A 15,603-nucleotide genomic window follows, 5' to 3' on the forward strand; every position below is an offset into this window, starting at 1 on the left:
AAATTTTTCTTCTTGAAATTTTCACACCACTATTACCCAACAGGCACAAGTATAAGAATCATTAGATGAGAAATCCAAAAGCAGCCGCAAAAGACCACTAGATAAATACACTTCTTTTATGGTATACAATATGGTAATAGCAATATTTTAGCAAGCTTGAGAAGTGTTGAGGATTACAAAACAATAAAGGTTGGAGAGAAAGAGGGATGAACATAGAGAGGGGCATAAAAGGTGGCACCCTTGAACTGAAATGCATAACAAGAAGGGCCTGACAAACTTATCCCTTGTGTCTCTCATTTGTGACTTTGTGAACCAACTCAGAATTCTAATTCCCTTCTTGTATTGTATCCTCACCTGTGCAACTGAATTCTTCTTTACAGAAGATTCCCACAAAACTGTTCCTCAATTTGGTTCTCTTCAACCCAAGATCATCAAAATAAAGCATTCTCCATCAAGCATAACTACCCATCCAATTTCCTTTAATAATTAGGTCTTTTAATTTTCTTAAAGTTTAACAAATTTCTGTTCCGTTTGAATATTCCTTTGATGTGCTTGAGATACTGTATAAAATTAAACCCTTCTCCCACATTTACACTAAATAGCTGTACCAGTTCTAAAAATTAGAGGGGAAAAAAAAAAGTGAGCAAGACGCACAATTAAAAAAGAACATCAGTGCATGACGCATGAAAATATTCCCAAAACAAATATGTGAGCCATGGAGAGATCTGAACAACCCCTTGGAAATAAAAATCCAACTTATTGCACACAAAATACTCCTGAGAAGGTGTTGCTCCTCTGCAGTGTGGGGTGAGCAGAGCAGAGGTGCTCTGGAACTCCTGTTGTGCAACACCTGGCCAACAAGTATGGACAATTGCAAACTAAATAAGTGTACCAGCTTAACATTATCCTGTCTAAATTAGAGTGGACCAGGTTAGACGTTAGGGGAAAATATAGTGTGGGGAATCTAACTAATTATTAAGTCATATTCCAAATACTACCTACAAGAGGCATCCTAATTTTAGACCAGTTCCATGTCACCAAAACCATTTCCAAATAAGACACCAACAATCTGTCACGGACTAGAATGCACTACAAGGCTTTGTCTCCTCATGTTTGTGAAACATCTTTGCTAACAATGAGAACATATTCATCTATTTCTTCAGTGTGGTCCGTGCTTGCAGTCTATGGATTTGGTTTACTTGGTGAGTGTTGGGTATGTCTTAACCCTTTGGAAATTGGAAGCTGTTTTATTATTTGCTTTTAGATGATCTGGCAGTAAAAAAGAAGTGAGGAAACTAGGCAATGCGTAGTTTTGGCTATGTTAGTCTAACTGATGATTTGGCTACGGGAAATGCTTATATTATTTACAAACGTCTGCTTATTTAATTTGGGACAAGATTACATTTTGCACCTGATGGATCTTCTTGAGTCAAGGTTTTTGGGTGCTTTGGCAGTTTTAGCTTGATCTCTTGTAGTTGTTTGGTTATCTTTTGTTCTGTGTTTCTTGTGTTTTTTAATAAGATTTCTTATATTCCCTTTTTTTTTAATAAGATTTTTATTCTCCTTGTGTGTGTGTGTGTGTATTGATGGCAAAAAAGAAATATACTAATGAAGAAAGAATATACAATACAGGCATCTAAAGAATCCTCCAAAAAAAGAGAAAAAACAGAAAAACTAGAGTAGAAAAACAAACAATTAACAAAAACAGCAAATCAATCACACTGATCATCTTCAAGACATAGTCCCTAGAAATAACCAGCAGCAACAGCCCATAAAGAAGCCAAATACTGAATCTTATGCCAGACAAAAAACCAGAAGCTTTCTTCCCCTTAAAAATGCAACTGTTCCTTTCCATCCAAATACCAAACAATACATCAAACAAACCACAAATCCATAGAACAGCCTTGCCTTTGCTCCTTCTGAACCCTAAAAAAGTTATAAACAAAAGACAAACCCAACTTTACCCGATAAAACTAAATAACCTGTGCCAAATCCTCCAAGATAAAAGACAATGCAAAAGCAAACAAGAGGCAGATTCAGAACTATCAAAGCAGAGAACACACGTCTGGAGACAATGATAATGACTCAGAAGGGCTCCTACTCTGGAACAGATTGTTAGTGATAACTCTATTAAGAACCATCAAGCGAATAAAAGCCTTAAGGGCTGTTTGTTATCACTGTCAAAAATAATGAAAATGAAAACTAGAAATGAAAACTAAAAATCAGAAACAAAAACTGAAAACAAAAAACCAACAACCTGTCTGGTTAATTTTTAAAAAACTTAAACAAATTAAGAACTTTATTAAACAAGTGCTCATTTTTGTCCTTAAATCAAATAATAATTAAAAATTATGAATAAAATAATAAAAAGTGCAAAATAATACAAATTAAAAATACTATAATAAAATTTAAAATACAAAAACAATAAAACCAAGTCTTAAGTCCCACTAAGTGGGGTCGGCTATATGAATCTTTTTCTGCCAATTCACATGATCAAGGGCATTTCCCTTAGCCAACTTATAATAAAAATATATATATTATAATTATTTTACTTGATTACTATAATTTAAATTCATTTTAGAAGAATATTCAAGAGATTAATAGCACTAATAGATTTAGATATCTTGATCTATTAGGCAAGCGGAAGGGGAAACTGAAGATGTAGAACATAAAATTAAAACAAATTGGATAAAATAAAGGAGTGCTTCAAGTGTGTTGTGTGATTGTATAATACCCTTAAAATTAAAAGTAAAGTTCTATAAGATGGCCATAAAGCCGCCTATGCTTTATGGTTCAAATGTTGGGCAACTAAGAAACAACATGTGCAAAAAGTAAGTTGCTGAAATGTGAATGTTAAGGTGGATGAGTGGTATGACTTTAAAAGATAAAGTAAGAAACAAGCATATACGCAATAATTTTGGCATAGCATCAGTTGAAGACAAGATAAGGCAGAGGCGGCTTAGATGGTTTGTGCATTTAAAACAAAGGTCTAGCAAAGCACTTGTGGGTAGAGTCAGTTAGTTACTGTTTCTAGCATGAAAAGGGGTAAGGTAGATCTACAAATAACTTGGAATGAGGCAGTAAGGAAGGATTTAACAGTCCTTTATCTCATAGAGGTAAATGCACAAGATCGGGTAAAATGGCGAAAAAAGATTCAGGTAACCGAGCTCTACCTAGTGGGACTTGAGGTTGCTTCTTCTTCTTCTTGTTTGTTTACTTTACAAGAACAATCACATTGTACATGACAATTGGAAAATAGTTAAAATATTTTGCAAATGGCTTTAATTATTTTCAAAATTACATGAACATTTTATATGAATTCTATTTTAAATTCTTATGATCATTTTATTTTAGTTTTAATTAAAAATATGTATATAATGAATGATTTAATCCCAAAAAACATAATTCTGAATATTAAAATATTTAAGCAACAAGTGACCAAAACAACTGAAAACCATAAAATCTGATTTTCAATTTTTTCGCAAACCACTAAAAATCGACAACAAAACATAATTAGCAATGTAAACACAAATGCATTTTTATAATCTGTCTCTTCACTAACAGAAACGAAAAAATAAGATAAAAAATAGAAATGATAGCAAACAAACCATCAACTTTAGAGAGAACTTTAGCCTTCCAAATCATATGAAAGAAAGAGAAGGAGATATTCTCTTGGGTCAATAACTCAAAGAAAGAAGTGCAAAAAAATTCTCCTAAAGACTCAAACACCCACTTCCTCACATCCTCCCTATTGGAAAGAAACAACCCTCCAATCAAGTCAACAAAGATGCAAGCTCCTTCACCTCTCTATCATTCAAAGATTGTAGAACTGAAAATCCCATGAAAATTCTCCCCCTTTAAAAAAGAAGGAAGAAATAAGGCCATTATGCAATGGAGAAAGACGATAAAATTGAGGAAACAACATGAAAAGACCCAAATCCTCCACCCATCCTTGTATATTCTCTCCTTTATAAATAAAATTTTTACTTTCCTATCCATGTTTATGAGTGGTGGTTTTTTTTTTCTTTTTGGCCGGGGGGAGGGGGGGAGGAGGAGGGGATGTAGCAAAGGGCAAGGTAGGTTTAGCAATTTCCGAAGGTTTGAGCAAGAACCATAATTTTATTCTGCCACAAGGCTGGAATCGTAAAGTGGGCTAGAGAGAAAAGTTTATTCAAGTAAAGAATGAGAATCTGAGATTCCAGCTGACTAAACATTGGGGGAATTGACCAATTCTGACTCTCAGATGCTCAATTGCCAAATACCACCAGGACAGGGTGGTTTTGCTCGAGTAGAGCTGATTCATCATCTTTGTTTTCCGCAGGTTTTATTTTGCTCCTTTTCTTTAGTTTAGATATCCTCCCTGTTTTTCTTTTCTTTTTCTCTTGTACTCTTTTTCTCTCTCTCTAAAAAATTTCTTTTTTTATAAAAAAATCTCTATAATGGATCAGGTACATAAATGTAGAGTACTTTATAGCAAGAGCCAATTTACTTGTTTAAATTTATGAAGATTTGTTGATAACAAATCTACCAGAAAAGAAGTGCTTACTGGCCCGTCAGCAGGTGTTATTCTTGTTGATTGACTATACATCCTTGAAGAAGACATCTTACAACCTGCATTGTCCTAATAAAGTACCGTGCTTAACTTATTATAAGAAATTAATTTGGTTTCCCTCCTACCTTCACATCAATATTTGCATGAATAAGGATCGTTTAAAGGATTCAAGTACACATTGATGTGCATGAATACAGGAGCCATAGCAATCCTTATTTAATTGAATGTCACATGTTCTTAATTTTTTAAAAAGCATTTGTCTAGGGAATTTCCAATCACAATAAGTGTACATCAAGGATTTACTCTGAGCCCTAACATTTTTGCATTAGTGATGGATGAACTTGTTAGAAATATCCAAAACAAGGTTCTATGGTGTATGTTGTTTGCAGATAATATTGTCTTGATTGATAAAACTAAGGATGGAGTAGAATGTAAGTTAGAATTATGAGGAGAAACTTCAAAATCAAGAGGCTTACAATAAATAGAAATAAGACGGAATATATGAAATGTAATTTTAGTTATGATAGGAGGAATATTGCAAAAAAGATTAAACTTGATGATCAAGAAACAAGTAGCACTACTAGGTTTAGATACCTTGGATCTATTATGTGAGCTGAAAGTGAAATTGAAGAAGATGATGCATATTAAGGCGGGACGGATAAAAATGGAAAAGTGCTTCGAGTGCATTGTAGTATTGTAGATTACCCTTAAATTAAAAGGCAAGTTTTATAGGACGGCTATATAACTAGAATGTTGGGCAACTAAAAAATAACATATCCAAAAAATAGAAGTTGTCGAAATAAGAATGCTAAGGTGGATGAGCAGAGTAACATTAAAAAATAAATTAAGGAACGAACATATTCGTGGTAAGTTAGAATCGCACCTATAGATGATAAGAGAGGGGCAGCTGAAATGGTTTGGGCATGTGCAACATAGGCCAAATAGTGCACCTATAAGGAGTGAGCTAGTTATCGTTAGAGGCAGTAGAAATAATATGGGTAGACCTAAAATAACTTGGAATGAGATAGTGAACAAGAATTTAATGGCCCATAAATTGTCAAAGGAAATTGCTCATGATCATGAAAATTGGTGGAAAAGGTTCCTTGTTCCAGACCCCAGCTAGTGGGACTTAAGGCTTGGCTTTTGTTGTTGTTGTTGTTGTTGTTGTATGAGTTTTGATTTAAATTATCACAAAATGATTTATATGATGGTAAGGTATACTGTATACAAGCCTATAGGCATGCTTCCAATGGAAACAGTCTATCCAAATGCAAAGGCTATGTACAACTGCTCACCCTATACACCATGCATCAGCTGTCCTGCTACATAATGAGGTTCCTTATTCGTCATTTTCTTTTTCAAAGAAAGAAATTTTTTCCATCATCAACAAGCAGAATATTGTTAAACTCAGATGTTGTTAAATTAAACCCAATCAGATACACTGACACCCCACCAAAAAAAAAAAAAATCCAAACAAACAAACAAACACATAAACACACACACAAATCCTCTACAGTCGCCATCAAGCAAACTCATTGTACTGAAAAGAATATTAGGATTAATGCACTGTGAAAGTCTAATGACAGTGAATTCAACCAAAGGGCTTAGCTTGACTGCTCGCCCTGACTGATAAATAAATTTGATTTAAAAAGAATCCACTGAGTTTACTGTTTCCTTTGTTCCTCAAGCCCATTTATTTGTATTCTATCATCTCCTCTCAAACATCAATTGAAACACACCCACACGTTACATCATTTCCTGTTGATTGACCACATCATTCACAATTTCATACCATAGAATTATGTAAATATTAATTTTTTTTTTTACACCACCTTTCTTGCCAAAGCATTTATATATGTTTTTAGAATTGCAGAGTCAAAATGTCAAATATAAGGCTACAATGGAACAGTAAATGCATGAGGCCAAGTTGAATGTTGGAATGAATAGTGTCAAAAATTCAACCAGCCATCTTTTTCCTCATATTAGTTGGCACAGCATACTTGCAGGATTTGGATACAAATATTGTATGTCAAATTTTCACACAAGAAGAACTCAAAGAGACCTATATAAGTTTATTTTTGGCAACTATACCATATCAGACATATTAGTTACTAGCAATGTTTTAAAATTCTTAATTGAGGCTCGCCTCAAGGCAAGGCATGCCTAAAATGCCTTAACGCTCAATCTAAAATACCAAATCCCAAAAAGGCTAACACATTACACACTGAGGCTTACACATTTGCACAAAAGGCATGCCTTTAAGCCTTTTGCACCTTTTTTCTTGAGGCTCATGCATTTTGGGTGAGTGATTCTCAAGTAAGATTTGGCTAGAAAATATTAACTCCATGTCTATATAAAAGGAATGTCACAATATGAGTTGATTTCTAGAACTCTTGAACCTCAACCTTTCCAAAATAATTGAGTTGTATCTTAGATATTGAAAAATAATTTGAACTTTGTAACAATATAGCTATCTCTTGTCATGATTTACAAAATTAATTTGAGTTAGCAATTTTTTTGAATGGCCAACAAGTAGTTTGCAAATTATATTTGATTTGTATTTTTTTTACATTATATGTGTGATCTTCTTAATTTTTAAAATTTGTAATTTATTTATATATTTTTACCTAAAAATAAAATCTCAAAAGGCCTACTCTCCAATGCCTTAAGGCTGACACCTCACCTCTAAAGGGTTAGAGCGCCTTGCCTTACGCCTTCGCCTTTTAAAACGTTGGTTATAATCAAGGTCTTAAATTTCGATTTCGACTCAAATTTCGAAGCTCCAAAAGTACGGAAATTTCGATTTCAATGTCAATTTCAATTTCAATTTGAAAAAATAACAGAAACTAGTAGTAAAGCATGAAATTATTTGTGAAACTTTAGAAATGGTTAACAAACATAATAATATAAGTTTTAAGACTAATATATTACAAATTAAATACATCTATGTTTTGCATGAAGTGGAAAAGTCGTAAAATAGTATGTGTATCAAACATGCTTGTAAGATAATGTACATTAAACATATTCAGTTAATGCAAATGAAATTCATAAATCATTTAAAAATTATTTATTATACAAATATTGATAATTTAGACATGAATGGTTAAATAAAATATTACTATAAGTTTATTTTTTCATATAATTTCAAAAGCACTTGTGATAACCTTTTGTTTCAATAAAATAAATTAAAAGAGAAATTTCACTTCACTCTTGAATCTCTAGTTTGAATTTCGACAAAATTTCATTGCTGTTAAAATTTCTACAAATTTCGCTAAAATTTTGAGATTTCGATAAATTTCGGATGATTCGTTGAGATTTCGACGGAAATTATGCAAGACGGAAATCGACTGCCATTTCGATTTCGAGGGTGATAGAAATCAGAAATTTTAACGGAAATTTCGACAATTTCGTGGAAATTTAAGACCATGGTTATAATGTTAAATGTGCTTGCATGAAAAAGTTACCATCCATTTTCCATTTTTATAAACAAATATCAGGATTTGGCATGTCGAAAGGAGAAATTTGCAAGGAAAAATATACCTCCTTGTTGGGAGTTGGCTTAACAGATCAATGAGAAATTCCATAAATCTCTCACAATACAAGACACTGGCATCATCAACATGCTCAAGACCACTAGCATCAACAAATTCCTCCCCTTCAGCATCCCCATCTTTGTGGAGAAAAACGTTAGAATCCAGTACCTGATAAGCACAAGGAAATACAAATGAAAGAGTAATGGTCCCCCAGAAACATTTACAGAACAAAACAAATAGTACTATATTGAAAAATTTTTAAAAAGGTACCTCCAGAAACTCTTTGATAAGATCTTTCAAAAACTTTACTTCAGGTGTTGTTGAGGGGTCAAAACGCTCTCCCTGTTTCATGGCATCTTTAGCCTCTCTCTTAATCATCCTTTTCCATTTCTTGATCAAATCGAGATTTAGACAAAGCTCCATCTACGGACAAAAGAAGCAAATCACACACCAAATTCTAAGCAGTGAAAAATAAACTTCAAATCTTTTTAAAATATTAGTATAATAATACAATTGAAATGTTACCTGGAACCGACCATATGACAAACTGTGCCAAGACTGTAGACTTGCTAACCTAAGAACAGTCTCACTGACAATTTCATCTTCCAAACTCTGCAACATATGGTGAAGTATTAGAATTATTAATAAAGGGGGAAAAAATCTCAACCACCGCCACCATCCGAGAAGATCTTCTCAACCCTTCATCAGCAAAAATAGAATATTCAAATTACCAAATGGGAAAAAAAAAAAAAGAGGGTGAGGGAATCACTCTTACCACCCCTGGTTGCAGGAACCTTCCCTAACATTTCAAAAAATAAGTGATAGAATCAGAAAATCTTGTGGGAGGTTGAAGTTATTTTTGAAACATCAGGGAAGGTTGCCACAGTTATAGAAACCAGGGAGGCAAGAGCAATTTGCCTCAAGTAGAAGGAAATGTGATCAGATACATTTATAATCAACAAAGGGAAAAAATCAATCATCATATACACATTGCTGTTGTATATATTTCTTCAAATACTGTCTCTTCCATTCAGTATGCACATGCTATAATCTCGCTCCACAATTTTGGGGCGTTATTATCATAGCTGGATTCTTTTGACAGAGAGAGAGGGAAAAGGATGTCAGAGCTTTTAAAGGTGTGGAAAATTCTCTAGAAAATCTCAAGGGGAAGTGCTCTGTTCTATATTTTAGATGAATAGTTTCATCTTTACATTTTGTTTCTTCCATAGATTTTGCATACAGCTTCTTTTGTGAACAATGAACAGTTTTCCTTTCTAGATTCTGAATTGGGTGAGCTCCCCTTGGGGTCCTTTTAGTAAATATACTTCCATTACTTATCAAAAAATATAATTTGCAATATAGCTACACTATATCATACAACAACATACGACATCAATACAAATACACTCCTGCGCACACTGACATACACACACACGCAGAAATCAACGCAACAAACACATTTCCCACCTCCCTCCTGAGAGAGAGAGAGAGATTGCCACCTAACAATGAAAAGAAATATGTGCATATTCACACGGAGAAAAAAACAAGGGGGAGAGAGAGAGAGAGAATGCATCTCCAAACACAAAGATAAATGTTTACAGGAATCTATTGCAGCATAAATAGTTTGACTTGTTTTCTCAAACAATAAAATGAAATAAACAGAACATAATTGATTACACCAAGTTTGTTCCCTTCTTGCACAATCTAATTTTTTCCCATCAAAATAACAATCTTAATAATACATCCAAGCATATAATAGGATGTGAAGATACCTGAAAAGCATTAATCATGAAGAGCAAATAATTAGTCTTCTCCGCAATACTTAAGCTTCTTCCCTACACACTCAAATGACAGTGATCCAATAAGATACGTATACAATGCAAAAACAATGTGAACAGGCCCAATTCCCCATACCATAATACTAAAAAGCATTACAGAAGGCTAGAAATCAGATATAACATATAAAAAAGGTTCTTATCAAAAAAAAAATTGAGACTGAACTTCCTCTTGGAAGCAGTGAAGCACATTTAAGATATCAAATACTCGATAACACATCTATGAGCTTGTAAAGACTTACTCAAAATGCAAATCATTTTATGGAAAGGCAGTAACAAAAATCTCACTAGTAATTTTAGCACCATCTGGAAACTTGTAAACAATTTCGCAACACATATCTAAAAGCAGATGTTACCATCTGGAAGCAACTTGAAGCAAACAAGGAGTGGGAGTCATGGGACTCAAATGATTTAGCCTCAACTATTCTAAATGTTGCACACTCATATTTGTTAATCGTGAGAAAGGCAGAACATCAATATAAGTGAAAATAAAGGGCTCATAATGGTCCAACAATAAAGCGAATGCAATATCATCAATATAATTCTTTGTTTAATAATAATAATAATAATAATAATAATAATGATGATGATGATGATGATGATAACAACAAAGCATGCAGAGATTTCACAAGTCATACCACATGCAAAATGAAAGTTTGTTTTACAATAAACAGAGAAAAACAACTGATCATCAAGATCACTAGAGTATAAATTGTTCAGGAAAGAAGCTTCCTAAAAGGCAACAGGCCTCTGTGGTTTTAAAATTCAGAAGCTGCCCGGCCAAGAAAAATAATAATAATAAATAAATAAATAAAAGCCATGAATGAATTCAGATACAACTACTTAAGCAAAATAGGATGTGTGAGAACAGATCTATCTACCATATTCTTCAGGAATCTATCTTATCCTTGGGTAATTTTTGAAATGGGGATGCGTGGTATACAACAGAAATGGAGGGATAAGACTTGAACAGCCAAGAGCATTCAAACATCAAACAGTCACATTGGAATCAAAATCTGGAGCCATTCTCTAAAAACCACCAGGAGTGTAATTTCAAATTATTTTCATTGTCTATAGTTGGTAAAATATTTTTTGATATCGGAAATTTATTTATGCTTAGGCCAGCAATGCCAAGCAAAAAATTGCACAACTTCAAGAATGGTTATAGGTAAAATTGTGTCCAGATAACTTCCAGCTTTCAAAATCTAGTTTTGCTCACCAACAGTCCCATGGGATAAAAACTCCATAGGAAAACTGTGTAATAGAGCAGTAGTGTTCAACAAAATTTATCAGTAAACTGTAAAATTAAAAAGCAACAATTATAAATTCAGAGTGGACCATGCACTCTCCACATGAATGGACTGCAAAAGTCAATTACATTCTAAAAGAAAGCAACCATAATCTTGTTAAAAATGGCAAAGCCGCTTCAGAATGTGGAGTTCTTGGAAATTTATGCTATTTTAACTTGAAATGTCAAAATAGTAAACTAAAAAAATCATAAAATTTTAGGTTTCACTGCCTCAATGCTAAATGCCTATTCTTCCCACCAACTAGCAAGTATACAATCATGAAAATAAGAATTGCGGGAGAAAGGATAGCAGGCAAAATTTTCAAGTTGCAGGACTTTGAAAGATCTCCAAATTAATCAGCAATGCAAGAAAGTGTACACACCTGCTCCTTAAGACGAAGAACCCTATCAAGAAAAGCCTTGAACGCATCCTTCCTATCATAGAAGCACGTCCAAGCAGCCACATTCTCTCGAAACTGCATGCCATAATGAAAGTGTCATTTGTGAATTTCACACTTTTTTCTGCAATCAATAATGGTCCTCTTTGCTAAGAAACCAGTCAAAAAGAATAGGAAAATCCTTATAATCCACATTGTTTTTTCCCATGAGTTCTTTACAATCCTTCATAACCAAAACCATGAAAAACGAAAATTGACTGTAGTGGCACAAGCTGAGCAAACACATTACATGTGCTCTACAGCTCTAAATTTATTAGTTTTATAAAGATAATGGGAGAATAACGCACATAAGGGGAGAGTTTTGGAGGAGTAATGGGGATCGTTTTCTTTTACACAAGCTATGCACACACATTGTGAGTGCTCTACAGCTCTAAATCTAGTATGTTTATAAAGATAATGAGAGAATAATGGATGTAATGGGAGTTTTGGAGGAGTAATGGAGATAGGGAGAGTTTAGGACAATTTTTACAATTTTTAAGAAATATTAAATTACTAATTTATCCTTTAATTGAAAACTTAGATTTAATTTTAAACTAGCAGTTGAAGGGTATTTTAGGAATAATTAGAAAAAGGAAGGTCGAGAACTGCCTCTCTTCCCTTGAGTAATAGTCAAGGACTCAAGATTACACCTCAATTTCCTCAGCAAGCAATCAAAATGTAAACCTCTGTTTAGTAACTTACAAAACAAAAGCAAAGAAAAGAAACAAGATCTATTCAGAGAGAGAAAAACGAATTCAACTAGGCAAAATGAGGCAAATGTTCCGGTTTGTGAATTGGAGAACACTCTTTACTGCACAGATTGCTACTTCTTTATACAAAAAGAAAAGACTTCAATAAAGATGACAATGTAGAAAAAGAAGATAAGAAATCCTCAATTGAATTAAAGAGAACAACAATAGAGAAATCAAAATCAAAATAACAATGCCTGCTAATCTCATTGTAGATCTGGAAAACACACTCCTTTAAAACAACCAGCTGGAAAAGACCAAAGTGATGCTGCATAATGAATCCTGTCCCAAAGCAACAAACATGTCATCTTTTACCCGGTAAAGACACACGCATTCTGTTATATCCAAATTCCTCGCAACAACGCAAAAGCACACAATGCCACAAAGCTGAGGCATCTTTAATCCCACCAAGTCCTGTAAAAGAAATAGCCAACAAATCCTCCACCAGTTTTGGACAAACTCAGTTCTCTCCAAATAAACCAACAACTTATTCCAAATCCTCCAAGTGAAAGAGCAACGCAGAAGAAATTGAGAAACTGATTCTGAACTATCAAAACACAAAGAACACCTGTCTGGAGATAACGCCTTCAAGGGTATCATCCTACTCCACAGCCGTTGTTGGGACTTGGGATTAGCTCTATATTAAGAACAAGTTGAACAACCAATCAAAAAACAGTATTAATCTTAGTGGGGACTTCGGCTTTCCAAATACTGCAATGAAGTGAAAAGGATAAATTAGCTCTAATCCAATTCACACAAAATATTTACAAAAACAACCCCCCCCCCCCCCCCGGCGGGGAAAATGGAAAAATCTCATGACCGAGGAGCCCAACTATCAGGAGAATGACAGCCCTCCAACAAAAAAAAACAACGAAGAAGAAGCTCCTCCACCTCCTTGTCATTAAGAGAACTACAAAAATGGAAATCCCAATAGGTACCACTACCATTAGAGATTAAAAAGGAAGAAACAAATTCTAATGCATCCTGCATAGATGACATAATTGATAACAAGTTAAAAATGCAGTATTGCCCAACCAAATGTCTTCCCAAAAACAAATAGGAGAACCATCACCCAAAAAAATGTTTGGTATGAGGGATGAAGAGAGAAAATTCGCAAAATAAACCTCCTGAACTCTCTAAAGAACATCTTGTCACCAAAGCATCCCACCATTTACTTGCACGCTAATTCTACTTCTAATAACTTTGTGCCACCTTTAGTTCTCCTCAAATGAAAACAGCCTCATTTACCCATTAAAGCAATGTTTTTTGACACCAACTCATCAAGTGATCCCTTTTCTCCCCCACCCTAGACCAAACGAAATCTCTGATGACTTTCTCAATTTTACAAGATGAGTCCAATAAGAATTCTAAAGTAGAAACATAATAAAGAGTAGGACTTTTCAAAAATATTTGAAAACCGATCCGATCCAAACCAAACCGAACCGAAAATTCGGCTAACCAATTTGTTCGGTTCGGTTTCAGTTCATGCTTTCTATGGTTTTAAGTTTTCGGTTCGGTTTCGATTTTTATGTTTAATGAACTAACAGTTACCCGAATCGAACCAATATATATATATATATATTGATTTACAATATATATTATTTATATTATACATTACTATATAATAATTTATATAATATATCTTAAAGTTACAAAATAGTATGCACTAAATATTTTTTGGGTGATTAGTTTATATAAATAAAGTGTAAATGCACACACCAAATCATAATCCAAGTAAAATATCTATTTTTCTTTAAAAAATTTATAATGATTTAAAATTGGTTCGGATAGAATAACCGAACCAAACCGTTGGTTAACTGAAGGGTTCGGGTCAGTTTTAGTTCACAAAAACACCAAACTAAAACTTTCGGTTCTGTTCATTTTTTGAATGTTCAATTCGAGTAACCAAACCATGAACACCCCTAATAAAGAAGGATAGTAGACAGATAGGACTGAAAGAGTTTGATATGACCACCTAGAGAAAATAAAGCACCCTTCCATCCATCTAGACCAGTACTAGATAAAAATACCTAAAATCATGGCCAAATTTTGATAATATGATTTTCCCCTTATTCCTCCAATTAGTTGACAGGCTAAATTATCAACCAACGGAGTTTTAAAAAATGGTGCAGCATCCATTAAATTAAATATTTATTAACTAATAATTTTCCAAAAATCTTTGAGATTGAATTTTTCTACATTTGAGTGAATGTTTCAAATTTGAAAATTTTTGCTAAATGCAAGAACCCTTCCAAGGTCACCAATATATACTATCATATCAGCTATGGCCCAAACGTCGCCTGTGATGCATTCGATGTCCTAATCTTTTTATCCCAAGCCAAGGCAAAGGAGGAGGATTGTGTTAGGAAGCTGATAACCAGGGTAAACTTGTCAAATCTCTAATTATATGAATCCTAACCAATTATTTGTAGGGCACCCTTTACGAGTGGCGCATTGCACTTATACCACCTGGTGTAGCGAAAAATGTGGAGAGTGAGCTAGGTCGTTGCCCCAAAGAGATGCACCATGTTAGCACCTAAGTACGAAGTCGAAGATGCAAGTGTTCCAGCATCATGCTGGACATGGGTCGGTAACAAAATTAGACAAAGAGACTAGTATTAGATTAGCAACTTAGAATGTAGGAACACTAATGAGTAAAAGCATGGAGATAGCAAACACAGTTATTAGAAGAAAACTTAATGTAATATGTCTTCAAGAAACTAAGTGGGTAAGAGAGAAAACTAGAGAAATTGAAAAATCAAGAATTAAACTTTAGTACGCTAGAGAGAAAAACATAGGAATCATTTTTCTTTTATAGCAAAGGCTTAAAAGACAGTGTTGAAGATGTCATAGTGCTATGGATGTCAAAAAAGTAGGGAATAGAATCATAAAAATCAAGATGGCCTTAGGCCAAGGCCAAGAGATAATAAGCCTCTATTTGGAAGCACTAAAAGAATAAGTGCTTATGGCATTTATTGCTTAAATTAAGTACTTGTAAATATAAGTGTTGTTTAACTTGAACAAAACAAGTACCTAATACAAGAAGTGCTTTTTGAAAGCACTTTTTTTTAGGATAATGAATTTGGAGAAGCTATCTAGGATAGCTTTTTGCCCACTTATAAGTGGGCACTATTATAGAAACAACACATTTTTAAAAAGATTAATGGAAAATATTAGGAAAAATGAGAGGGGCTTGCATATTGTTTTTA

General features: G+C 33.8%; 1 protein-coding gene across 1 annotated transcript in view; it reads right to left on the reverse strand.

The window, feature by feature from the left end:
- LOC131163848 (uncharacterized) overlaps positions 1 to 15,603 on the reverse strand; it is a 34,544-nt gene that overhangs the window by 16,881 nt on the left and 2,060 nt on the right. The window contains exons 2-6 of the mRNA XM_058120644.1: positions 11,592 to 11,684; positions 9,858 to 9,920; positions 8,611 to 8,697; positions 8,356 to 8,508; positions 8,093 to 8,253 (exon numbers count right to left, since the gene is read on the reverse strand). Coding sequence (XP_057976627.1) covers positions 8,093 to 8,253; positions 8,356 to 8,508; positions 8,611 to 8,697; positions 9,858 to 9,920; positions 11,592 to 11,684 — 557 coding nt within the window. The remainder of the gene's footprint in view (positions 1 to 8,092; positions 8,254 to 8,355; positions 8,509 to 8,610; positions 8,698 to 9,857; positions 9,921 to 11,591; positions 11,685 to 15,603) is intronic.

Source organism: Malania oleifera, chromosome 9 (assembly GCF_029873635.1).
Source record: "Malania oleifera isolate guangnan ecotype guangnan chromosome 9, ASM2987363v1, whole genome shotgun sequence".
In the NCBI taxonomy this organism is placed as follows: Eukaryota; Viridiplantae; Streptophyta; class Magnoliopsida; order Santalales; family Ximeniaceae; genus Malania; species Malania oleifera.